We start from the raw sequence: 27,915 nt of genomic DNA, 5'->3' as shown, positions 1-27,915 counted from the left end.
ATGTGCCTAACACATAATTACCTGAAATCAGCTCTTTGTTAAAATTACTGGTACAGATAATTTTTTTTACATATTTAAGTATAATTCAGTAATGTGGTTACTGATATAACAGTTAACACTCCTTACAGCAAGTCTTGTCCAGGACAGCTGAATATTGACATTGTAATGTGGTCACCTTCAAGGTAGACTGGGAAGGCTTATTTGATCCAGTGAAGCCATTTTTGCAGTTGGAGGTATAAGCTGAAAAATCCTTCCTCCTATAAAGTTCAGCTCGATATTTACAGCAGCCAAATTTGCTCAGCAACAGAAAGAAATCCCTTCGGAATGCCTTTGTGAAAATTGCATACAGAAACGGATTGGCACACGAATTGACAGGATAAAAAAGAACCAGTAAAACCTTAGAGTTGGTTACTGTAATAAGGGGCACTTTGAAGGCAGCTGAGATGGCAAAGAAAGAGATTGGTGCCATGCAGGTGAAATCGGTGAAGATGAGGACTGCCATTTTCTTAGCAATCTTTGTATCTTTGTTAGTAGCCATCAGCTCTGGATTTTGAACTGCAAAATAAATTTTAATGTAGCAAGCACAAATGATGATGAAGGCCACCACATTGAGCATCAGGATGGTTAATATGTAGACCTGTGAGAGAGTGGTTTCCACATCCATGGGGAGGCAAATGCTGACCTTCATGTAATTGCTGACACCCACAAGAGGCAACATGGCGATTAGAGTAGAAAAGAGCCATCCTCCAAGCATAATCGGAATGGCATGTTTTAATCGCAGCTTTTGGTCCAGCTGAATAGCATAGGTGATGGTGTGCCATCTTTCTAGTGTGATGACTGTGAGGGTGTAGACAGAAAGTTCACTTGCAAATACAGTGAAGAAGCCAGCAGCGCTACATCCACTCCCTGTCTGCCAATCTATGGCATGGTTATAATACTGGCCTTTGGTTTGGGCATCAACTGAGGCAATGAGTAGCAGGTAGAGCCCCATGCAGAAGTCTGCGAAGGAGAGGTTGCACATGAGAAAGCGGGGCACTGTCAGTTTATAACGACTGGTCAGGAGAACCAAGAGGACCGTCACGTTTCCCGTGATGGCTAAAATATTAATCAGCCAAATCAGTACTCTAAGGAAGTCATAGCCCATAATATCTTCACAGGGATTAAAAGCATCTGGTTCAGGAGCACATTGGAGTGTCTTGGGTAAGCAGAAACCATAGTCATAATCCCAGCCACTCAGTTCACTCTCAGCAAAGATGGCAGAATAACTGTAAGAAGAATAGTTTGGCTCAATGTAAACTTAGAATTTTTATGATTCTGGGTATTGAAAATATTCAGAAAGCATCTGTAGTGTTTTTTTAAGGAAAACAAACAAAAGGAAACAAAGTCACAGCAGCCTTAGTCTTACATTTATTTATCTGAGAACTCTGAACTGATGTAGGATTTCCTTAAGAAGGGAATGAAAAGCCATTTAGACTTTTTTTTTAATATGTAGATTTTACACAATGATGCAAAGACTTAATGAAGCTGTGTATAGAGGATGATTTTCTTTGGAAAACAAATTTAGAGACATAATCTTGCTTGCTCAATGTAAAAGAACCCTTTCTTGACAGTTTCTTAGCTATTTATCTCCTTTAGTTGTCAACCAAACTGTTATCAAGCTGTCTGTCTGTAGTAGAACGCAAATGGGATTGGAAGGCTCACATTGTTAAAGATCATCAGCTACTGAAGGACATGCTTGCACTTAAGCCTCTGGCTAATCAGATAGCCCAGTTGAGAAATAGAAACCAAGGATAGGTTACTCGATAGAAATTTAGGAGCAGAGGAAGAATAGAGTCATGAACAATAGGAAGAAATAGTTTTAAATAGATATTTCTTACAGAATGAGTCAAATTCAGAGAGTGGATTGAAGAGGGGCTCTGTCCCTAGAGAAGGAATAGTCCCACCTCCGCCTCTCCCTTACTCCCAGCCACACTGCTACTGCTTGAGTTCAGATTTTCATTTTCTCTTAAGGGACAATTACATTAGTTTTCTTCCTGGCATCCTTCCTCTAGTTTTAGCCCTCTTCTAGTCCATCTGTATATTCCTTCTGTATGGCCTTTCTTACGCACAAATATATTAATTCAAACATTTCCTAGTTTCTCATTGGCTAGGGGATAAACTCCAGACTCCTTGTGATGACCTCTGAGTCTCTCCTTGATCTTCGTTCTGTCTCCTTCTCCAGTCTCTAAGAAGCAGTCGCGCTGCACAGTGCAGAACGTGGGCTCTAAAGCAAGACTGCCTGGGTTCCAGCTTTTACTGGCTGTGTAAACCTGGGAGAGTTATTTAACATCTCTGTACCTCAGATTCTTCATTTGCCAAATAGGGATAATAATCATACCTCCCTCATTAGGGTTGTGCTAAGGATTAAATGTATTAACACATGTAGATTGTTCAGGATAATGCCTGACACCTATTAAGTGCTCAGTGAATGTTAGAGATTCTCATAACTATCTCTTGCAAATCCCCTGTGCAACCCTTTGGTCACATGAAATGACATGTAGCTCTCAGAGTAAGTTCTACTGTTTCATCCCTTTGCATTTGAATGTGCTGTTTCTTCTTCCCTTTCTTTCCTCATTTCTCTGGAGAATTCCTCCTGATCTTTAAAGATAAGCATCTCTATGAAGCCTTTCCTGATTCTACACCTCTAAGGAGTTTATCACCCCTTCTCTCAGCCATGGCTGCACTTAAGTACTGTTGTAATTCTCAAACTATATTGCCATTATGTGATAATGCATGTCTTCTTTCATAGTCTGTGAGGCTATTCTTTAATAGCCTTGAAGTCAGGGGATTAGATCTTATTTATATCTAAAATCTCAGTGCCTCACATAGTTTTAGCTCAGAGTATCCATTCAGTAAATGTTTGTGGAATGAATAAACCAGGGTGATGCTGGCTTGGAAAGGAATTGAGAGGATACAGAGACAATGAATGATACAGTATGATGCATGTAGGCTTAACAAATTTTCTCTTTGCCCACAGTTGGCTAATACAATCTTGGGAGGTGGAGAAAGGGGCATAATTTTTCTGTCTGGGCCATTACAAATATGTATTTCACCTTAGAGTTCCTCACACATTAAAAGCATTTTTCTCTAGTCTTAAAACTTAGCTTCTCATTTTCTGTAGAAGGAAGTGTGTACCTAATACAGTGAGTAGATAAAATGATATATTTGAGCAATACAATTACCTAAGGGAAAAAACACAGATTTAGAAAAAAAAATGGAAAAGAAATCTATGACTAGGGACTCCAAAAACGTGCTAGCATATCATAGAAACCACACTGGAACTGGAGAAGTACTGCTGCCACACACAGGAGACTGCATAGGAACCTCACTTGTTTTATTATTAAATATAAGCATATTTGCTTGTCCTCATGCACATCAGTATAATTACCTAATTTTTAAAAAATATTTTAATTAATTAATTAATTAATTTATGTATTTTGGGCTGTGTTGGGTCTTCGTTTCTGTGTGAGGGCTTTCTCCAGTTGTGACAAGCGGGGGCCACTCTTCATCGCGGTGCGCGGGCCTCTCATTATCGCGGCCTCTCTTGTTGCGGAGCACAGGCTCCAGACGCGCAGGCTCAGTAGTTGTGGCTCACGGGCCTAGTTGCTCCGCGGCATGTGGGATCTTCCCAGACCAGGGCTCGAATCTGTGTCCCCTGCATTGGCAGGCAGATTCTCAACCACTGCGCCACCAGGGAAGCCCTAATTACCTAATTTTTAAATCTTTAAAGATATATGGTGGTTATAAGAATGATGAGAGAAAATAGGTTTTTTCTTACCATTGGCAAGGTCCTTAAAGACCAGCTCATTGAACCCTTCATTTTATTGGTAAGGAGACCAAGATTAAAGGAGGTAAGTGACTTGCCTCAGGTCCCTCAGCACTAGGCACTAGTGGCAATGCTAGGTCTTCATATGCATGGTCCAGGGACCTTTCTTCTACTTCACTATCTCTCAGTCACTATTTTTCCAGGTGTGGTCCTTGGACCACTTGCATCACAATCACCAGAGTCTTTGTTACAATGAAGATTCCTGGCTTTACTTCAGACCCTGAATCTAACTCTCTAGGGACAGAGCCCAGGAATCTGCACTTTAAGCAAGTTCCCTGGATGAGTCCTACAAAATAATAGCCTTTATTTAATCAGATGAAAACTTTCCAACTATTGCCACTTTAGTTTCCCTTACTGCTTTCCCCTATTAAAACTACTTCAGCTGCTATTAGAAGCACTAATTTAAAACCACTAAAAATTCTGCCATGATTTCTGAATAAACTTATATCACTAAGAGGTCAAACATGTTCCCTTGGATTTCCCTGGTGGTGCAGTGGTTAAGAATCCGCCTGCCAATGCAGGGGACACGGGTTTGAGCCCTGGTCCGGGAAGATCCCACATGCTGCAGAGCAGCCAAGCCTGTGGGCCACAACTACCGAGCCTGCGCTCTAGAGCCTAAGAGCCACAACTACTGAGCCCGCGTGCCACAACTACTGAAGCCTGCGCACCTAGAGCCTGCGCTCCACGACAAGAGAAGCCACCACAATGAGAAGCCCGCGCACCGCAATGAAGAGTAGCCCCTGCTTGCCGCAACTAGAGAAAGCCTGCGTGCAGCAACGAAGACCCAACACAGCCAAAAATAGATAAATAAAATAAATTTTAAAAAAGTTCCCTTTCCCATTCCCCTGGTCCCTTGCTCTTTCTTTTTTTGCCCTACTGGGCACATGTCTAGCAATTCTTCTCCTTGGTGATTCGTCTTCAGACCAAAAACCTACCTGCTGCTACTTACATGTGTCCTGGGATGGCTCCTGAGGGCAACAACGTGACTGTTGACAAAACCCAGCATGGAGCTGTCTTTAGTACTGAAGGCTGTGCAGGGAGTGTGAATGGACTTGGATGGGCTTAGCAATATTGAGTCAGAGGAAGGAGAAGCAGTAGCACGATTGCTCCAGTTACAATCAACAGGCAGGAGAAAAGACAGGGATTTTAGGAGGACAGTGGGGCCAACCATAGCAGTAAGGGCACCGTAATATCTTGGGGAGAGCAGATAAGACTTAGTGGCTGGCTCTAGAATTTCTAAACTCCAGGGACTCAGGCATAGCAATCTGGTGGGAAGGGAAGGAAGGGGACTTACCACACAAGATGCTTTCACAGGGAACACACTCTTTTTACTTAGATTATGTGTTAATTTCAGGTAGTTTTGGGGATGCTGAAGATTAGAGGACTTGTTTTAAAACAGTGTTAGCATAGTAAACTCAAGATTGGATGCTCATTTTGAAAGGCGTGGAGTGGTAGGGGCTGATGGTTACTGAGACTGAAGTAAGTCTCCTCTTCCCCCATAACACCCCTTGATGGTACCATTGACTCTACCCAGAAGTGGTTTCCTACTAATGAGAAAAAATATGCCATATGGTTGCAAAAGAGTTATGTGGAAGGTGATGATGGAGAGAGTACTGAGAGAGAAGAGTGGGAATGGTAAGGAAAAGGAATGCTGGAGGATAGTTGGTGTCAGACCTAAATGAAGAAAAAAGAAAAGAAGAATACAGGCTATAATATAAGGTACCCTCGATGCTGTCACAATCTTTAAAAACTCCCTTCACTCTCATGGTTCTGAAAGCCAAATGATATTTCTGCTGTCCCTTACAATTAAGGAAAAAAGTCTCAAATCATATCCATGGGACTTCCCTGGCGGTCCAATGGTTAAGACTTTGCCTTCCAATGCAGGGGGTGTGGGGTTGATCCCTGGTCGAGGAGCTAAGATCCCACATGCCTCGTGGCCAAAAACCAAAACATAAAACAGAAGCAATATTGTAACAAATTCAATAAAGACTTTAAAAATGGTCCACATCAAAAAAAAAAAAAAATCTTGAAAAAGAATTCATATCCAACTCTGAGGAGCTCCAAAGCCCAGGATCCTTCTATCGTATTACCCTGCTGACTCTATATATCTTGCAGATTGATAGGAAAAAAGAGAAAAGAAAAGAAAAAAAAAGGTGTAGAAGAGGGAATGGAGATTGACAAAGTATCTTAGAAGGGCATCTGGTTTTGTAGCCTGAAGGACATGGGGGAGGGGATGGGAGTGGAAGGGAAATAATAAAACTTCTAAATCACAGTAAATGTGGCATAGGGACACTGGGATTATCTTTTGAGGCATGCTCTTTTACATTTGAAGGTATGTGAAGTGCCAAAGCAGCTGAAAAATGTTAAAATCAGTAGAATAGAAATGGAGCTCCCGTCTAGTGTGTGTCAGTGATAGTGTTAAGTATGAATAATTTAAGCTCCAGAGCATAATGGTCAAGGTGGCCTAAGTCTCTTTGAAGGGAAGTGGCTACTTGTAGAGGCTGTGCCTGCAATCAGTTAATCTTTGTGGAATGCTGACCACATGACTATTGAAAATCCTTACAAGTGAGGCTATCATTAAACAAGCCCTTAGTGACATCAGAATACCTGCAAATAAAATTTTAATTCCTGAAGAGAATTTAATATAACTGTAGAATGAATATATAGGTATGTTTTTTAAAAGTATTTATTTTTAACCAGTTGAAAGAGATAATTGATCAACTGGATGCCACTTGCAAAAAAAACCACAAAAGAATCCCCATTTTAAAACTATAAAAAATGCTTTGCAAACATGCCCCCAACCAAGATTTTTATCAAAAGAAAATCCTTGGGAGACCTTCAAGATGGCGGAGGAGTAAGACATGGAGGTCACCTTCCTCCCCACAAATACATCAAAAATACATCTACATGTGGAAAGACTCCTACTGAACGCTGGCAGAAGACCTCAGGCTTCCCAAAAGGCAAGAAACTCCCCACGTACATGGGTAGGGCAAAAGAAAAAAGAAAAAACAGAGACAAAGAATAGGGATGGGACCTGCACCTCTGGGAGGGTGCTGTGAAGGAGGAAAAGTTTCCACACACTAGGAAGCCCCTTCACTGGCGGAGATGGGGGGTGGGTGGGAGGGAAGCTTCAGAGCCACAGAGGAATGCATAGCAACAGGGGTGCAGAGGGCAAAGCAGAGAGATTCCTGCACAGAGGATCGGTGCTGACCAGCACTCGCCAGCCCGAGAGGCTTGTCTGCTCACCCGCCGGGGCGGGCGGGGGCTGGGAGCTGAGGCTCGGGCTTCGGAGGTCAGATCCCAGGGAGAGGACTGGGGTTGGCTGCGTGAACACAGTCTGAAGGGGCTAGTGTGCCACAGCTAGCCGGGAGGGAGTCCAGGAAAAAGTCTGGACCTGCCTAAGAGGCAAGAGACCATTGTTTCGGGGTGCGCAAGGAGAGGGGGTTCAGAGCATCGCCTAAAGGAGCTCCAGAGACGGGCGCGAGCTGCGGCTATCAGCGTAGACACCAGAGATGGGCATAAAATGCTAAGGCCGCTTCTGCAGCCACCAAGAAGCCTGTGTGCAAACACAGGTCACTGTCCACACCTCTGCTCCTGGGAGCCTGTGCAGCCTGCCCCTGCCAGGGTCCCGTGATCCAGGGACAACTTCCCTGGGAGAACACATGGCGTGCCTCATGTTGTTGCAACATCACGTAGGCCTCTGCCACCACAGGCTCACCCCGCATTCCATACCCATCCCTCCTCCCAGACTGAGTGAGCCAGAGCCCCCTAATCAGCTGCTCCTTTAACCCCCTCCTGTCTGGGCGAAGAACAGACACCAGAGGGTGACCTACATGCAGAGGCGGGGCAAAATCCAAAGCTGAACCCCAGGAGCTGTGCGAACCAAGAAGAGAAAGGGAAAGTTCTCTGGGCAGCCTCAGGAGCAGCAGATTAAATCTCCACAATCAACTTGATGTACCCTGCATCTCTGGAATACCTGAATGGACAACGAATCATCCCAAAATTGAGGCGGTGGACTTTGGGAGCAACTGAAGATTTGGGGTTTGCTTTCTGCCTCTAATTTGTTTCTGGTTTTATGTTTATCTTAGTCTGGTATTCAGAGCTTATTATCATTGGTAGATTTGTTTATGGATTTGGTTGCTCTCTTCCTTTATTTTTTTATATATATTTGTATATATATTTTTCTTTCCTCTTTCTCTTTTTGTGAGTGTGTATATGTATGCTTCTTTGTGTGATTTTGTCTGTATAGGTTTCCTTTTACCATTTGTCCTAGTGTTCTGTCTGTCTTTTTTTTTTTTTTTAAGTATAGTTTTTAGTGCTTGTTATCATTGGTGGATTTGTTTACTGGTTTGGTTGCTCTCGTCTTTCTTTTCTTTTTTTTATTACTTTTTTATTTTAATAATATTTTTTAATTTTTTATTTTAATAACTATTTTATTTCTTTTTTTTTTTTTTCCTCCCTTTTCTTCTGAGTCGTGTGGCTGACAGGGTCTTGGGGCTCCAGCTGGGTGTCAGGCCTGAGCCTCTGAGGTGGGAGAGCCAAGTTCAGGACATTGGTCCACCAGAGACCTCCTAGCCCCACGTAATATCAATTGGCGAGAGCTCTCCCAGAGATCTCCGTCTCAATGCTTACACCCAGCTCCACTCAACGACCAGCAAGCTCCAGTGCTGGACATCCTATGCGAAACAACTAGCAAGACAGGGACACAACCCCACCCATTAGCAGAGAGGCTGCCTAAAATCATACTGAGTTCACAGACATCCCGAAAACACACACCAGACATGGTCCTGCCCACCAGAAAGACAAGATCCAGCCTCATCCCCCAGAACACAGGCACCAGTCCCCTCCACCAGGAAGCCTACACAACCTACAGAACCAAACTAACCCACTGGGGGCAGACACCAAAAACAACGGGAACTGCAAACCTGCAGCCTGCGAAAAGGAGACCCCAAACACAGTAAGTTAAGCAAAATGGGAAGACAGAGAAATATAGCAGACAGCAGTTGAAGAAGCAAGGTAAAAACCCACCAGACCAAACAAATGAAGAGGAAATAGGCAGTCTACCTGAAAAATAATTCAGAGTAATGATAGTAAAGATGATGGAAAATCTTGGAAATAGAATGGAGAAAATATAAGAAACGTTTAACAAGGACCTAGAAGAACTAAAGAGCAAACAAAGAATGATGAACAACACAATAAATGAAATTAAAAATTCTCTAGAAGGAATCAATAGCAGAATGACTGAGGCAGAAGAACGGATAAGTGACCGGGAAGATAAAATAGTGGAAATAACTACCACAGAGGAGAATAAAGAAAAAAAGAAAAGAATTGAGGACAGTCTCAGACACCTCTGGGACAACATTAAAGGCACCAACATTCAAATTATAGGGGTCCCAGAAGAAGAAGAGAAAAAGAAAGGGACAGAGAAAATATTTGAAGAGATTATAATTGCAAACTTCCCTAATATGGGAAAGGAAACAGTCAATGAAGTCCAGGAAGTGCAGAGAGTCACAGGCAGGATATATCCAAGGAGAAACACACCAAGACACATATTAATCAAACTATCAAAAATTAAATACAAAGAAACAATATTAAAAGCAGCAAGGGAAAAACAACAAATAATATACAAGGGAATCCCCGTAAGGTTAACAGCTCATCTTGCAGCAGAAACACTGCAAGCCAGAAGGGTGTGGCAGGACATATTTAAGTGATGAAAGGGAAAAACCTTCAACCAAGATTACTCTACCCAGCAAGGATCTCATTCAGATTCGACAGAGAAATTAAACCTTTACAGACAAGCAAAAGCTAAGAGAATTCAGCACCACCAAGCCAGCTTTACAGCAAATGCTAAAGGAACTTCTCTAGGCAGGAAACACAAGAGAAGGAAAAGACCTACAATAACAAACCCAAAACAATTAAGAAAATGGTCATAGGAACATACATATTGATAACTACCTTAAATGTAAAAGGATTAAATGTTCCAACCAAATGACATAGACTGGCTGAATGGATACAAAAACAGGACCCGTATTTATGCTGTCTACAAGATACCCACTTCAGACCTAGGGACACATACAGACTGAAAGTGAGGGGATGGAAAAAGATAGTCCATGCAAATGGAAATCAAAAGAAAGCTGGAGTAGCAATTCTCATATCAGACAAAGTAGACTTTAAAACAAAGACTATTACAAGAGACAAAGAAGGACACTACATCATGATCAAGGGATCAATCCAAGAAGATATAACAATTGTAAATATTTATGCACCCAACATAGGAGCACCTCAATACAAAAGGCAAATGCTAACAGCCATAAAAGGGGAAATTGACAGTAACACAATCATAGTAGGGGACTTTAACACCCCACTATCACCAATGGACAGATCATCCAAAATGAAAATAAATAAGGAAACACAAGCTTTAAATGACACATTAAACAAGATGGACTTAATTGATATTTATAGGACATTCCATACAAAACAACAGAATAGAGTCCCTTCTCAAGTGCTCATGGAACATTCTCCAGGATAGATCATATCCTGGGTCACAAATCAAGCTTCGGTAAATTTAAGAAAATTGAAATCGTATCAAGTATCTTTTCCAACCACGACGGTATGAGACTAGATATCAGTTACAGGAAAAAATATGTAAAAAATACAAACACATAAAGGCTAAACAATACTAAATAACCAAGAGATCACTGAAGAAATCAAAGAGGAAATAAAAAAATACCTAGAAACAAATGACAATGAAAACATGATGACCCAAAGCCTATGGGATGCAGCAAAAGCAGTGCTAAGAGGGAAGTTTATAGCAATACAATCCTACCTCAAGAAACAAGAAACATCTCAAATAAACAACCTAACCTTACACCTAAAGCAATTAGAGAAAGAAGAACAAAAATACCCCCAAAGTTAGCAGAAGGAAAGTAATCATAAAGATCAGATCAGAAATAAATGAAAAAGAAATGAAGGAAATGATAGCAAAGATCAATAAAAGTAAAATCTGGTTCCTTGAGAAGATAAACAAAATTGATAAACCAGTAGCCAGACTCATGAAGAAAAAAAGGGAGAAGACTCAGATCAATAGAATTAGAAGTGAAAAAGGAGAAATAGCACCTGACAGTGCAGAAATACAAAGGATCATGAGCGATTAGTACAAGCAACTATATGCCAATAAAACGGACAGCCTGGAAGAAATGGACAAATTCTTAGAAAAGCACAACCTTCCGAGACCAAACCAGGAAGAAATAGAAAATATAAACAGACCAATCACAAGCAGTGGAATTCATACTGTGATTAATAATTTTCAAACAAAGAAAAGCCCAGGACCAGATGGCTTCACAGGCAAATTCTATCAAACATTTAGAGAATAGCTAACACCTATCCTTCTCAAACTCTTCCAAAATATAGCAGAGGGAGGAACACTCCCAAACTCATTCTATGAGGCCACCATCACCCTGATACCAAAACCAAAGATGTCACAAAGAAAACTACAGGCCAATATCACTGATGAACATATATGCAAAAATCCTCAACAAAATACTAGCACACAGAATCCAACAGCATTAAAAGCATCATACACCATGATCAAATGGGGTTTATCCCAGGAATGCAGGGATTCTTCAATATACGCAAATCAATCAATGTGATCAACCATATTAACAAATTGAAGGAGAAAAACCATATGATCATCTCAATAGATGCAGAAAAAGCTTTTGACAAAATTAACACCCATTTATGATAAAAACTCTCTGGAAGGTAGGCATAGAGGGAACTTACCTCAACATAATAAAGGCCATACGTGACAAACCCACAGCCAACATCATTCTCAATGGTGAAAAACTGAAACCATTTCCACTAAGATCAGGAACAAGATAAGGTCGCCCACTCTCACTACTAGTATTCAACATAGTTTTGGAAGTTTCAGCCACAGCAATCAGAGAAGAAAAATAAATAAAAGGAATACAAATAGGAAAAGTAGAAGTAAAACTGTCACTGTTTGCAGATGACATGATACTATACATAGAGAATCCTAAAGATGCTACCAGAAAACTACTAGAGCTAATCAATGAATTTGGTAATGTAGCAGGATACAAAATTAATGCACAGAAATCTCTTGTATTCCTATACACTAATGATGAAAAGTGTGAAAGGGAAATTAAGGAAACACTCCCATTTACCATTGCAACAAAAAGAATAAAATACCTAAGAATAAACCTACCTAGGGAGACAAAAGACCTGTATGCAGAAAACTATAAGACACTGTTGAAAGAAATTAAAGATGATACAAAGAGATGGAGAGATATACCACGTTCTTGGATTGGAAGAATCAGCATTGTGAAAATGACTATACTACCCAAAGCAATCTGCAGGTTCAATGCAATCCCTATCAAACTACCAATGGCATTTTTCACTGAACTAGAACAAAAAATTTTACAATTTGTATGGAAACCCTAAAGACCCCGAATAGCCAAAGCAATCTTTTTTTTTTTTTTTTGAAATTCACGTTCTTTTATTTATTTATTTATTTATTTATATATGACTGTGTTGAGTCTTCGTTTCTGTGCGAGGGCTTTCTCTAGTTGCGGCAAGTGCGGACCACTCTTCATCGCGGTGCGCGGGCCTCTCACCATCGCGGCCTCTCTTGTTGTGGAGCACAGGCTCCAGACGCGCAGGCTCAGCAATTGTGGCTCACGGGCCCAGTTGCTCCGTGGCATGTGGGATCTTCCCAGACCAGGGCTCGAACCCGTGTCCCCTGCATTGGCAGGCAGATTCTCAACCACTGCGCCACCAGGGAAGCCCCAAAGCAATCTTGAGAAAGAAAAATGGAGCTGGAGGAATCAGGCTCCCTGACTTCAGGCTATACTACAAAGCTACAGTAATCAAGACAGTATAGTACTGGCACAAAAACAGAAATATAGATCAATGGAACAGGATAGAAAGCCCAGAGAAACTCACACACATGTGGTCACCTTATCTTTGATAAAGGAGGCAAGAATATACAATGGAGAAAAGACAGCCTCTTTGATCAGTGGTGCTGGGAAAACTGGACAGCTACATTTAAAAGAATGAAATTAGGGCTTCCCTGGTGGCGCAGTGGTTGAGAGTCTGCCTGCCAATGCAGGGGACATGGGTTCGAGACCTGGTCTGGGAAGATCCCACATGCTGCGGAGCAATAGGCCCGTGAGCCACAACTACTGAGCCTGCGCGTCTGGAGCCTGTGCTCCGCAACAAGAGAGGCCACGATAGTGAGAGGCCCGCGCACCGCGATGAAGAGTGGCCCCCGCTTGCCGCAGCTAGAGGAAGCCCTCGCACAGAAACGAAGAACCCAACACAGCCAAATAAATAAATAAATAAATAAATAAATTAAAAAAAAAAAAAAAAAAAATAAAAGAATGAAATTAGAACACTTCCTAACACCATACACAAAAATAAACTCAAAATGGATTAAAGACCTAAATGTAAGGCCAGACACTATAAAACTCTTAGAGGAAAACATAGGCAGAACACTCTATGACATAAATCACAGCAAGATCCTTTTTGACCCACCTCCTAGAGAAATGGAAATAAAAACACAAATAAACAAATGGGACCTAATGAAACTTCAAAGCTTTTGCACAGCAAAGGAAACCATAAACAAGACGAAAAGACAACCCTCAGAATGGGAGAAAATATTTGCAAACGAAGCAACTGACAAAGGATTAATCTCCAAGATATACAAGCAGCTCATGCAGCTCAATATCAAAAAAATAAACTACCCAATCCAAAAATGAGCAGGAGACCTAAATAGACATTTCTCCCAAGAAGATATACAGATTGCCAACAAACACATGAAAGGATGCTCAACATCACTAAGCATTAGAGAAATGAAAATCAAAACTACAATGAGGAATCACCTCACACCAGTCAGAATGGCCATCATCAAAAAATCTACAAACAATAAATGCTGAAGAGGGTGTGGAGAAAAGGGAACCCTCTTGCACTGTTGGTGGGAATGTAAATTGATACAGCCACTATGGAGAACAGTATGGAGGTTCCTTAAAAAACTAAAAATAGGAGTATCATATGACCTTGCAATCCCACTACTGGGCATATACCCTGAGGAAACCATAATTCAAAACAGTCATGTACCACAATGTTCATTGCAGCCCTATTTACAATAGCCAGGACATGGAAGCAACCTAAGTGTGCATCGACAGATGAATGGATAAAGAAGATGTGGCCCTTATGTACAATGGAATATTACTCAGCCATAAAAGGAAACGAAATTGAGTTATTTGTAGTGAGGTGGATGGACCTAGAGACTGTCATACAGAGTGAAGTAAGTCAGAAAGAGAAAAACAAATACCGTATGCTAACGCATATATATGGAATGTAAAAAAAAAAAGGTTCTGATGTACATATGGGCAGGACAGGAATAGAGACACAGAGTTAGAGAATGGACTTGAGGACATGGGGAGGGGGAAGGGTAAGCTGGGACGAAGTGAGAGAGTGGCATGGACTTATATACACTACCAAATGTAAAATAGATAGCTAGTGGGAAGCAGCCACATAGCACGGGGAGATCAGCTCGATGCTTTGTTTCCACCTAGAGGGGTGGGGTAGGGAGGGTGGGAGGGAGATGCAAGAGGGAGAGGATATGAAGATATATGTGTACGTATAGCTGATTCACTTTGTTATACAGCAGAAACTAACACACTATTGTAAAGCAATTATACTCCAATAAAGATGTTAAAAAAAAAAAAGAAATCGTTGGCACTGATAATAAGATGCACGCACAATGAGACATGGCTTCCCGAGTTTCTTTGCATGCAAATACTTACAGTGTTTCATTATTTGGTCTCCTTGCTGTGCTTTCACATTGTTTGGAAAAGTTTTTAAAAATGGAAAATGAAAAATTCTGCCTGAAAGAGGTAAAAACAAACAAACAACCACAGTTGAGCTTTTGGTCTTTAAACTAAACCTGATCATGTCTATTTATGCTTTGTTCATCCAAATCCTCTACCTATTACACCAGCCTCGTGTTCTGCACCATTGTCCTATCTGAAACGCTTCCTGGGAGAGAGTAAAGGCTTCTGAATTATCATTAGCGTGCTTCCAGCTTAGATAAAATGCTTCTGAATGCTAAGTCTTTTGTGTGGGCTCTAGAGATGAAAAAAACTTAAATGTATCACATTGAATCATGGATTTTTCAATGCTCATTAAAAGCTGTCTTTGTGGTGTATTAAGGTTTGCTCCTCACCACACCGGCCTTGATGAACAAATAACCATTCAGAGTTCAAGGCTTTGAATTATAACTGGGAATCTCTTTTGTAAAGATTTGAAGATTCTGGACCTGACATTATGATGTGAATTTTCTGCTTTTTTGGATTATGTGCAGAAATATAATGTGGTTGCTCCCTATTCCTTCATGTTTCCCTCTAAGAAATTTAGCCTATGGAAAGGGGAAAATGTCAAGAAATTAAAAGAAGGCTCTACTTATATTTTTCCTAAGATGAAACCAAAGGGAGGCACAAAGGAAAACTGGGTGAAGAAATAGCGGAAAGGAAAGCAGGCTGTGCGAACCTCAACCTTTCCTGAGGAGGAAGGAGAAATGAAGCAATCCAGAATGCATATTTCTATGTATTATTCTTCTCCAGTATTAACAAGACAGTTCCTTGTAGGAATGACTTTGTATAAAAGCAGGAAGGTGGAGAATATATAAGAACTCTCTGACCTACTGGACTCACTTTCAAAAATTAATCAGCTTGTTATTTTGCATGAGAGATAGACAGAGGGAGTGAGAGAGAGAGATTGTGTGTGTGTTTGATGCTGGCTCTGTATCTGATACTTAGAGATACTCCGTGTGAACCAATCTACAGTTAACAGGAAATGTGGTTGTTCTTGGCCTTCAGATAATAGCACTGGGTTCTGTCTCCTGTATCTTTTTTGAAATTTTAATCATAGATACCAAGGAGAGTTTGGGGGCCATCTGCTGAGGCAGCTGTGTGCATTATCCACACAGCAGCTGCAGGACAGAGGGGTGACCCAGAGTTTGCACAAACAGTCCACTGACCCAGCTTCAGGCTCTCCATCCTCACTAACATCCAAGGTTTCTAGCTTTAGAGATAGAGAGGGAGTCAGTTGAAGCTTGTAATTCCAATCAAGACAACCTCTGTGTGACTGCATTCCCATCTCACTTTGATACTGGCCCACAATTGTGTAATGCCGTTTTTTTTTTTTTTTTTTTTTTTTTAACCCGGAGGTTGTAGTCTCTTTCATCTACTGAAATAAAAAACCCCTGAACTAAAGTTTTAACATGTCAGTAATTTCAGAAGTGATGTGACCTCTTTGCCACAAAAGTGGAGGTGTCCAGAATCAGCTTTATCATAAACCGGCATCTGTATCCTCTGTTTTAGTTGTTCTCTCACCAGCTTTGCTCACTTCCAGCCCATCCTCCACCTTGCTGCCAGAGTGATACCTTACAAAAGCAAATCTGAGTAATTCTGTTTTGAATTCTTCAGTGGTTCCCCATCCTCTAAACAACTTGGCCTGGTACTCAGAGCCCATCACAGCCCACTTCTCCCTGGTCTCCTCTCCTCACTCATCCTCCTCCATGTAACCATAAGTCTTCTTGTTTTAGTTTTTCTGAATGACTTTCATCCCACTGTCTCTTGCCTTTGTGCCTTCACACAAGCTATTCCATCTTCTTGGTGTGCTTTTCCCCACACGTGTCTAGCTGACTCCTATCTGTTCTTCAAGGCTCAGCAGAAGTCACTTCCTCAGGAAGCCTTCCATAAGCCCTGCTGCCATTTAGAAATTCTCCCTCTGTTCTCCCACAGTACTCTGTTCTGTTCTCAGCTCTATCATAACATTTGCTGTATTGGACTTAAATATTGGCTGTCATGTGTGTTGTCCCCAAACAGCTGCCTGTGACTCTGATGGTTGGGATGAGCTCTTACTCATCTTTGTATCTTCAGACTTTTGCATAGTGTTTGGAACACGGTGAGTGCTCAGTTAATATTCTTTGAAGCTCAGTTAATAGTGCATAGCTCTCTGAGTACAGTGAGTGGTCTGTCTTCTTGGTTACCTCAAAAGCTTCAGGTAGAACTGCACCTACCTATGCAAGGCACAAAGTAGGTGTACGATGATAACACGTGCTGGTTGATTAATTATAAATAGGTTGATTCTAAGACAGTGGCATTCTAGTGTCACTCTCTTAGTGCCTCATCTGATTAATTGATAGAGAATATCTGCTTAGGCTGTATAATATCCTTTTAGGGTGACATTTTTCCAACTGTGAGTGAGTTGTGACCCACTAGTGGGTCATGAAAACAATAAGTGAATCAAGACTAGCATTAAAAGCAAAAAACATGAAATAAAATAGACAAGAGAATATCAGTGTTATCACATGTAAAACAGTTAAGTAGTGCTTTGTTTTATTTCAGTTACATGTGTCGTGTTTACTGGGTTGCAATGTAAAAAAAGTATTTCTTAGTATGCATTTCAGTGAGAAAGAAAAAAAGTCTGGAGAACAGTGCTTTCAGGAAAGAATGAAATACTTCATACCCTGCCATTCCATTCTGGATTGAAGTGAATTAGTTGAATCAGTAAGATGTCCCCCACTGATCGCAAACCAGCCAGGAGCTTGTGCCTTTTCTGTTCCCACACTAAGCTAATCCTTAGGGGGCTAGGAATCTGTTCTGTAATAGAAGATAGTCTTATGTTGGGAGAGAAATAGCTTGGGAAAAAAAAACAAACCAAACACTGGAAACCTTCTGTAGTGTTTTGTTTTCTTTTCTTTAACTAAAGATTAAGACATTAGGTAAAATTCACCCTACTGAGCCTACTTCCCCCACTTCTTTAGAAATGATGCTCTCTGATAAGGATTAGGGCTAGTTGATCTTTGAGATACCAGTTTTGTACTCCATTTTGCAACTGCAGTTATAGTCTGATTTAAGGCTATAGTTTTGAATTAGCTAAGAATAAGCTGTGAAGGTCTTCTAGCTGCAGGGTGAATCGACTATTTGGAGTCAGTTTTCAGGAGGAAATAAGACAGTTCATTTTCTTCTGGTCTATCTGAAAGTGACCCCATGACTATGGAGCTGGTCTAGAAGGCAGGGAGTGAAGGGGCAGGGAGCCATCGACCAGTTGACTATTTTCAAATCTGAGTTTCTGCCACAGCCTGGCAGGCTTTACCTTTTGTTTTTTACTCACTCTTTTGTTGGCAAGTTTCTAAAAGCACAGCAGTGGCTGGGGTAAGTCAGTGTGGCATCCAGGAGATTGGTAAATTTTTCTCTTGATGGCAGTTTTTTCAGAGAATAGGATGATGTGGCAATTAGTGTCTGAATGGACTCCAGCCCATAGCTAGGCAGGGCCTGCAGTTTAGTGGAAGAAATATCCCTGAAAAGTAAAAGGGAGAAAGGTTTATTTATTTATTTACTTAACATGTGTGATTCATAGAATGAAACTTCCTCTCAACAATAGTATCCTTCTAGGTTCTGAGGAATCTTTTCTCCATCTTGCTTTCTCCCTAATTCTCCATTTCAGTTAGTTTCATTAAGATCTGAATTCAAAAAAGCTACGTGGTCTTTTTTCTGATATGTACCCCATTATTCTTTTCAAGGCTGAGTATAACTCCTTGTACCTGTCATACATTCATTAGCATTCTCTCTCTTCCCTCTGCTGCTTCCTTTCTCCCTCTCTCTCCCTCCCTCTACCCCTCTCCACTTAGCAGAAGTGAAATAACTACTTGCTTTAAGAGAGAGCAGGCACATGCAGTGACATCAGCTTCTGTGCTCTACTCCAGGGGGAAATATTTAGGGCTTCAGATGCCTCGGTCTTTGATTGATCAAGCTCTGCAGGGTAGGTTTTCGTGAAGCACAGGCTAGTTACGCTATTCAGAGCCGCTGTGTGGCATTAGCCACCCTCTGACTTCACTAAAGGCAAGCTGGATTCATCAGTCCAAAGCAAGCAAACATTGGGCCATGCAAGCAAAACTGTGTGGAAAGCTCAGGTTTTTCACACAAGGTCCTGAATGCCTCAGCTTTTCTAGACTTGAGGCAATGCCCAAGAAAACTGCAAACAAATTAAATGTGAGGAGGAAGAGTCAGTGGGAATTTAAAAATTCTGCCCATCTTCTAAGTGGCTGCTGCAGATACCCCATGAAAGTTTTCCAGGAGCATAGCCCCCTGCAGCAAACTGACCCAGTACTTAGTGCCCATCTCGTGGGAGGGGCTCAGTAGGGGATTGATGGACAGATGAACTTGACAACATGGCATGATGACTAGTGTAGGCTCTTGGTGGAATAGTCAAGGTGGCAGAATTTGCCTTGGGGGCTGCAGACTCATTGCTTTTGTGTCCTTATTGATTTAGGTAACCAGTGTTCTCATTCTGCTTTCCAGAGTTATTATCTTAGATGTATTAGGGATTGACCACATGATTCTTTGCCGGCCTGGTGATTTTTTTTTTTTTTTTTGGTGGGGGTAAAATATTTTAAATTAAGATTCTAGAAATGACAAGGTCTCATTACAAAGGAGTGAATCTCTGTTGATTGATTTTCAGTTTCAGTGAGAGACTCATGGGGGAAATATTTTGGGGGTGTGGAAGGAAGGACCACTTCTAGATATCACTTAAACCCTAAGGGTATAATGAGAATAGTTATTTGGAGAGTAAGAGACCTAGGTCTGGTCCCACTGTTCCGGAAAAGTCAGCGTAGATGCCTGCCGGGCTCATAGTCATTTCTAAGCAGGCAGACCAAGCAGGTTTTCAAGCAAAAACTGTCATGCAGGGTGTCTTATGATCATACTCACTCATTCTTGTGCCTGACCAAAGGCAACTCTCCTTAGCTATTCAATGCCCAAGTAGGTGACCAGTTTGCTGTAAGAACTCTGCCTATAGTGTGTGCTAGACTGGAGAGTATTCAAGCAATATGTAAGATTCTGAGTCTGGTGTACTTTGAATATGAGACATAACAGACAGGGACCCCTAGGGTAGGATGGCAGAAGCTGAGAGATAGCAGAAAAAACAGTGGGCAGGAAGCACGAGGAGGTGGTGCTTTGTTACAGTAACCCTTGCACGTGCAGAGACTGCAGAGACTTCCCCACAAAGCAGCCTGGGGACCATGTGGCTGGACGCCCTGAGCAGGCCTGCTGGGCTGCAGCGGGTGGGGAGGGAGGGCAGCAGCGCTGTACTCACAAGATGCTAGGCCCTGTGGCCCCCCGGAAGGCGCCATTGTGTATCTTCTCCAGGTGCGCGTTTTCCTTTAGCTCCCTGTGGGGAAGGACAGTGTCCTTAAGTCACATTGGCCTCCTCTCAATTCTTGGAGTGGAGTTTGCAGCTCATGTGTGAACAGTCATAGCTGTGCGCATGCGCGGTGAGAGCAGCCTGTGGGCATGGCGCTCAGGGGTCGAGGGGACAAGGCGGGGCTGTAGGTAAAATGAGAAAAAGACGTTCTTGTCCTCGGAGAAACTGTGAAATCGCTGGTGTGCTTGGCTCCGCCTTTCCTCTGCGATCTTCCCCTCACTCAGTGGAACCCTTTGTCCTACAACTTAAAGTATTCCCTACTTCTGTCCTGGAGCTGTGCACATTTACCACCAGGCAGCTGGGCAGGGAAGAAAATGCTGCTCCAGTGTTCAAGGCTGAAGGGAAGTGCAGCCCACTCTGCATCAGGCCGTCATGACCTTGGAGGGCTCAGTGTTTGTTCATAGTAATAATACTGAAGTTTGCAAATTCTTTACTTAAAAGAAAAGCAGGGTCCATTCAAAGCTACACCCTTTCATCACGTTAATTGGACTCTTTTTCTTTCAGCTGTGCATTTCTCAGTGGGTTAGAAAGGGGAGGAAGGACAGCCTGTATAGGAAATGCCCCCTACCCCGGGTGCCCCACGGGTCTGTGCCCTGTGCCTGATCATTGCCAGGTGTGTGTATCGTAGAAACAAATGGGTTGAAGGCCACTGCTCTTCAGGAAGCCAAAAGCTGCAGTGGGAGTAACTACCGGAGGGCTTCTGTTCCCTAAGCTCAAGACAGCTCAGGGTGAACTGCTCAGGACCAGCTCAGCCTAGCCCCGCTGAGCAGCTCCCGTCTGGGCCCTGACGCTGGTGTCTCCAAGGACAGGCCCCTCTCTGCGCGGACAAGGAAGCCGGGAGAGGAGTCCCTGGGCTCAGACTTGTCAGCTTACTTTTGATTGCTTTCTTCCTACAAGAGAAGGGGTGGCGTCTCAAAGAACATTCTGGAAAACCCTGGACAGTGGGCACAGTGTACATCCATTGCTGGCGTGATGATTTTGAGCATAGGACATGATTCTTCTGCACCACTGTTACAGTGGCAAAACAAATACACCAACACCCACTGCCCCCTCCCTCGCAGGATCCTCAGTAATTACCTGGTTCATCTCATAGCTTTACGTCTTCTTCATCGTCTTTCTGCAAGTCTCCACATCACCCCTGCCATTTAAAAACTGTAAAAGCCCCTGCATCTCACTCCCTCGGTGGCTGTCTTCCACATGCTTCTACTAAGCGTTTTCCTCGGAAAGCCTCGGCCCTTTCATCACAATGCACCCATCAGTCTCACATCGTCCCATCCCCTGGGTGTATTTCCGCTTTCAAAGAGGTGAGGTTGTCAGAGTCAATTTGCTGTTTAAAATCTAAATCAAAAGAAAAATTCCTTCCCAAGCCTCCATGGCTCTTCTTCCTGATTTGATTTGTTTTAATTATGTTCAGTTATGGTCATAAATCATTGAAACCGGGCTTTGTGAGCAAATAATCCTCGTGTCAGCCAGGTCAAATTAATTGTTCAAATTTCAGGACAGCATTTCTCATGTTTTATTAAAACTCGGATCTTTTTGTATAATGATAACTCTGTATTATGTAACTTGGTCAAAAATAAATCCAAAATTCATCTACCACAGTTTCCTGGAGGTCGCTTTTGGGAGCTCTCCCAAGTAGCATGGCCTTCTGGGTATGAGAAGGATAGGAAGGATGACCTTTTGAAGTGCAGTGGGAGAACTCCCAAACTCCAGCCAAGGCTTCCCTAATGGGGGTGCTCTGGGAATGGTAGGGATGGGCTCTCGGACCCCTGGAGGTGTCTGAGGGTAACCTTCTGAAGCTGCTCCTCTCCACCCTGTCTGTCTTAGTACGTAACGTATTTGAGAACTTTGTAGGGCTATGGTGTCATTGTTCTGAACAACTTTGGACAGGCCTTTATATGAGGAAGGTGTCAGAAATGGGGCCGGACACGCCCATCATTTGAAAATTTTGCTTGACGGTTTTGAAAACTACTCCCTCTGCCCTGCTCAACCCTTCGATGGGTCTGCTCGCTCTTAGAAGAGAATTCAGACTCCTTCTCATGGCCCCTCGGTCCTGATGACTTGCTCCATCTCCAGGTTAATCTCATCCAATGTTCCCTTTGCCGATGACCCTTAAGTCACACTGGCCTCCTCTCAATTCTTGGAGTTTATCAACTTCTTTTCTTGCCCAACTCAGGACCTTTGCACATGCTGCTCCCTCTTTCTGTAATGCGCTGCCTCTGATGATTGCCAGTGCGGACTCCTCGTCATCCTTTAGGCTCAGCCTAAATATCATACCCTTGGTGAGGCTGTCGCTGAGCACCTAACCTAGAGTCAGTCTGCCCCCGGTACTCTCTCAGATCTCAGGGATAGGTTATTCCCTTCACAGTATGTATCACTACCTGCAATAATTTCATTTATTTACTTGCCTTTTTCCTGTCTCTTCTGCTAGTACAGAAACTTCATTAGGGCAGGGACTGTTTCCACGGTACCATTGTAGACACAGCACTTAACATGGTGCCTAATATATTGGTGATGCTTAATAAGTGTGTGTTGAATGAATAAATGAATGGAATTGACTTGTGTTCTTGGCAAACTGATTTGTGTTCTTGGCTTCCTCTTTCTGGCGACAGTGAGGTATGGGGAATACGTACTAATGGGACGTCAGGACTTTTCTAAGTCCATGCCCATTCTGGCGTCTCTAAAGCGTTTGAGACACTGCTGACCAAGGACCTCCCACCTTACGCTCTGCTTTCCCTGACCTCCCAAAGATGTACTCTGCTGATTAGCCTCTCACCTCTGCTTTTGCTCTGGCTTCTTTTCCTTATCTCTCGTTTCCCCCCAATTTTATATTCAGTCCTCTTATTTTTCCTCCTTGTGCAGGTGACCTCAGCCATAAAGAACTTCACCCATCCTCTCTCTTCAGGTAATTCTGACTTCTGTGTCCCTAGCCCTGGCCTGCCCCTTCCAGCCCTCTGTCCTCCCTGCTAACCCATGAGCCAACCTTCTTTAAGCGCCCCTCTCACATTTCCTATCCCAGGACTTTCAACAGCTTATTTTCTACAGAAGAGAGTCCAAATTGTTTACTCTAGCACGTAAGGCCCTTCCTGCTTTGTCTCTAACCCACATCTAGGACTTTCTAAAAGGTACTGTTTTCTGGTCTTTGAGCACGTCCCATACATCCTCCTCTGGGCTGTTCTTGTTCTCTGACCGGAGTGCATTTTCCTTCCATCTTTGCCTGTCCAAGTTAGGCTCAGCTCAAAATCTACGTCTCTCATGAGGCTTTCTCTAATTTCCTTCTCTTCTGCCTTTGAAATCCCAGAGGACTTTACCTCTCTCAGGCCAGGCACCATATTTTGCCTTCTGTTTTAGTAACTACTTAGTGTACAGTTTATATACCATTTGGAGATGTTTCTTCCTAGGCTGTAAGCTCCTGCAGGGCAAACACCAGGGCTTCTTCATCTTCATTTCCCCTCAAAATATAGCATGTTCCTTCAAACACAGCTGATGCTTGGCAAACGCTTGTTGAGTGAATAACAGAATGAGGCATCTGAGAGTACTGTGCCAGGAGAGGATAAGCCTCTGATTTTAATTTGGCAGAAACAGATTCGATTGGCCAGAGTGCACCCTGCGTTGAATTCAAGTCAACAAGAAAATGAGGGAAAATCCACTCCATGGTAGGAAGGACAACTGTTTAAAAAGCTACCATTCCTTGAGCACTTAGTATGTGCCAGACCTGTGCTACCTGCATAAAAATACAATCTTATTTAATTATCATTCATTCATAATTAACTATATAATGTAACAAATAATTAATAAATGAGCACGTACTCTGTGCCAGGCACTGTGCTAAGTACTGAGGATGCAAAACAGACCTTTTCATTTTGGTGGCGGTATCCTCAAAACAAGCCTATTAGCAGCTCCATTTTATGGATGGAAACACTATGGTTTAGATTGGTTGAGTAACTTGCTCAAGGTCAAGGTGGTAAATAATGGGATTGGAGTTTGAGTCCCAGTTAGTGACTGTTAGAGCCATTCTCTTCTCCACCAAGCTGTATAACATGGTATCCATATAATAGGGTCTTTGGTTAATATTTGTAGTTAAAATAAATAGTATATTGTATAGACTTATGCTGCTTAACTTCAGACCGGCAGCATCAGCATCTCCTGGGAGTTTGTTAAAATTTCAAGTTCTCGGGCCCTACCCTAGACCCACTGAATTAAAATGTCTGGGGGTGGGGCTCAGGAACCTGTGTTTTAGCAGTCTCCATCTGAGTCTTACGTGTGTTAAAGTTTGAGAAGCACTGGTGTAGACCATGGTTTATACATATGGCTTATTTATTATTAAAAGCCTTTTCATTTGTTTGTTTTCCTTAACTTTGGCTTTAGTTGAGCCTTTCATGTGCTATTAGGTTTTACTGTACACAAGTGTATGGTGATTGTCACCTTACCCGGTACCTGTCATGGTTCAAGCAGCCTCCATCCTGGCCCTGCGAGCTTTGTGAATGAGCCCCTTTTTTAGAAAAGGAGCCATAGAAAGAAAGACAGGTTGAGAACAGTGAAGGAAGCAGTAGGGATGCTTCTCTAAAGTTGAAGGTTATTAACACTGGGGACTGGGGTAGGATGTGGTGAAAACGCAGGGCTCCCTCACCTCGTGGAACATGAGCTCCTTACGCCCCCTCACGTCCCCCCGCCAGCCTGCAGCGGTAGGGAGATGGGCTTCCGTGTGGGCCTGTTGTGGCTGATTAGGCTGGTAAATGGCATTATCCGATTTCTCTGCAGTGGGGCCGGGAGGAAGAATTTCTTCACTGAAATCACGCTGCCTCTAACACACCATCGACCCGAGCGAGGGGACTAGAGAGGGAGGCTGTGAGATGGAGGAGCCTAAAGTAGGGTGTTGAATATTTCAGCAAACTGTCAACTTCAATGTATCCAGGCTGCATCTATCTTCGACATCAGGGTGCTCTGCGGTTTCCAGCCAGCCAGTTGCCTAGTAACATGCGTGCCACACTGAGGACCAGCCACTTGAAAGTTTATTTTTGTCCTGAGTTAGTTGCTGAAGATTGAATGTGATCTGGTAGCCAGAGTAATATTTCATTTTTATTCATGAGCTGGGGAAATAAGCACATACTTACAGGGAAATCAGCGTTGTCCCATTGAATGCATGACTTTGTATTTCTTCAAATCCATTTCCATATAGTTTTCTAAGGAGGGAGGAGAGAGGTTTTAGGAGCAAAAGAAACACAGTTGGGAATCACACATTCTTCCTTCTGTGACATGTATTACTAAGATAATTACTGGCATTTACAATATCTAGCTCTGTTTCTCTAACATTTTAGATCCTCGGGGCCTGCTGAGATAAGACTGTTTTCTTGCTCTAGTTGGCTTCCACCTCTACCACCAGCACCACCACTAATTTGTTACGTGTTTATTAAGTGCCAGATATTGATCAACCATTCTACATATTTATGATTTAATCCTCATCGTCACTTCCATTGCTCTGGTCAGAAACCTAAGCCTTCATGTTGCTGTGTAGCTTGCTTAAGGTCAGAGAAAACAGCGGCAGAACTGGAATGTGAGGCTACAGCTGTCTAACACTCAAGTCTTGTCTCTGGTTCTACAGGCCTGTCTGGGCATATGGGCTTTCTGGGTCGCTGAAAGCTGAGGGCAGAAGAAGGTTCCAGTACTGAGTGAGTGTTTCTTTTTCTTGGATGAGTCTGTGGTTTTGCTGATGCCACATTTTGTTCCACAACCAAGATTTCAATGTCTGTAAACAGTTTTTAAGACCCATTAGTGGATAGTGAAATCAATTTAGTTGGGTACAATCAGCCTTAAAAAAAATGAAATAGAACAGATGGAAAATGGAAATGGAAAATGTTAGAGTATGTTGCATGTAATCGGGGTAGTACTCTTTCTGAAGTTTTGTTCCACCATTTTTGAATGTTATGTACATGTGAGTATATGTATACATATATACGTATAAGTATACATATATACGTATAAGTCTGCCCAGAACAAGACATAGGAGACTCCTTAGAACACAGATGCTGGGAAACGTTAGAGGCAGAAAAGAGCTTGGAGAGGAGCAAGCAGCAACCCTTCATTTGACACAGAAGGAAAGAAGCTCAGAGAAGAAAGTGACTTGTCTAAAGTTCACAATAGGTGGAAATGAGACCAGAACACACTGTGACTGGGGCTACATCCAGCACATCAGTTTTGCTGGGTGATTTGACTCTTCTTCCCTGAGATAGCCACACGGCCCCTCTTCCTCCTCCTGTAGAGCTATGTTTGAGGTCATGTTCTCGGTGTGGGCTTTCCTGGCCACCCTATTTAAACTGCGCCCCCAGCATTCCAGCATTCTCTGTCTCCCTTCTCTGATTTGCTTTATTAGCATCTGACGCGTGATTATATTATTGTCTGCCTCCCCAGTAGAATGTAACCTTTATGAGAGCAAGGATTCAAACTGTTCTGTTCATTGCAGAATCCGCTGCATGTAGAACAGTGCCTGGCGCCTGGGAGGATTACAGTAAATATATGTTAAATGAATTGGATGAACAAATGGTTATATATAAGATGAATTTCTCACTGTAAATCATGGCCAAGCAAGTTTGAAAGCCACAGTCTCAAATAGAAATATTTGTGTAAGTTCTTTATGAACAATGCTATGAGACTCAAGTGAGAAAGGGCTGTGGTATGATATAAAATTAAGCCGCCGCATGTGGCCCAGTGCTAGCTTCCCTTTACCGGGTTGCTGGCAGCTGCACGCCCATGTCAGGGGCAGGTTGCGGGTGACGTGAGAAACAGTTTAGACACAGTCTCCACCTACTCCTCCAGGTGGCTGCCGTCCACGAGGTTTCTCTAGCCTTTGTTAAATAAAACAAGCGTGGGATTTAATTTCATTGTATGTGTATGTGTGTAGTGTGGATGTGTGTAATATGTATGTATATAGTGTGTGTTTGTGTTTGGGGGGGGGGTCTCTTTCCATCAACACACCTGAGACAAACCAGCATATAAATAAGTATAGTTGGGACTCAGTGTTGAAGCTTGACACTTGAACACTGAAATTCAGAAAATACAGAGATTATAAAATAACTGAGTTCAAAGAGAGCAGGGGAGCATATTTAATTCGTTTTGTTAAACCCCCAGATCTCTCATAATGCTTGCTACCTAACACGAGTTCAGTCAACAGGCTGGGTGGAGCGGTGGCCTTGCCCTTCCACAGGAGGAAGAGCCTTGTCTGGCTTCCCCTGCTCTCGTGGGCTTTCTTCTGGAATTCTTCTGAGTTTACAGCTTCACACATGAGCTCTTAACTATATTCTGTAATGGATTATTGGATGCCGTTTTTCAATAGTTTTCCGTCCGCATTTATATTGTAGAATCCGAGGGGATTGGTATTTGGTTTATCTCTGTTGTCTTGTGGAATTACACACAACTTTCACACAATCCCACTAGAATTCTCTTTTTATTTTACACTTAGAATATTGTTCTTTGGCAGTCTCTTGTCATTTTGGGGATTGAATTCCTTTACAGTAATCTCTTTTAGATGAAGAAATCATACCTGTCTTTTCTCTGGACTTCTTTGAAACTGTATTTCTTAGAGTCTAGGCCAGTGTTTGTCAAATCATTCTCCTCCATCCACTGAATAGGAATCGTCTGGAGCTGCTGGCCACAAATGCAGATGCAGACCTACTGACCACGTGCACTGCAGACCTACGGAATCAGAACCTGGCCGTGGTATCCAGGAAAATGCACTTTTATAACAAGCTCTCCCAGTGAGCTTTGGGCAT

General features: G+C 42.5%; 1 protein-coding gene across 3 annotated transcripts in view; it reads right to left on the bottom strand.

Moving 5' to 3' along the window:
* Positions 1–106: 106 nt before the first annotated feature.
* Positions 107–27,915, bottom strand: part of LOC309612373 (lutropin-choriogonadotropic hormone receptor) — a 61,701-nt gene continuing 33,892 nt past the window's right edge. For 2 of the 3 annotated variants that reach the window (XM_082358163.1, XM_082358164.1), the window contains 5 exons: positions 25,264–25,332; positions 20,042–20,116; positions 18,062–18,247; positions 14,689–14,769; positions 107–1,265 (listed from right to left, as the gene is read on the bottom strand). In XM_082358163.1, the coding sequence (XP_082214289.1) occupies positions 113–1,265; positions 14,689–14,769; positions 18,062–18,247; positions 20,042–20,116; positions 25,264–25,332 (1,564 nt within the window). In that variant the 3' untranslated portion in view covers positions 107–112. The remainder of the gene's footprint in view (positions 1,266–14,688; positions 14,770–18,061; positions 18,248–20,041; positions 20,117–25,263; positions 25,333–27,915) is intronic. The other variant, XM_082358165.1, reaches the window with a different exon arrangement.

The sequence above is a fragment of the Balaenoptera borealis genome (genome assembly GCF_965194805.1).
Source record: "Balaenoptera borealis genome assembly, chromosome: 15".
In the NCBI taxonomy this organism is placed as follows: domain Eukaryota; kingdom Metazoa; phylum Chordata; class Mammalia; order Artiodactyla; family Balaenopteridae; genus Balaenoptera; species Balaenoptera borealis.
This window is presented reverse-complemented; position numbering and strand designations above follow the sequence as displayed.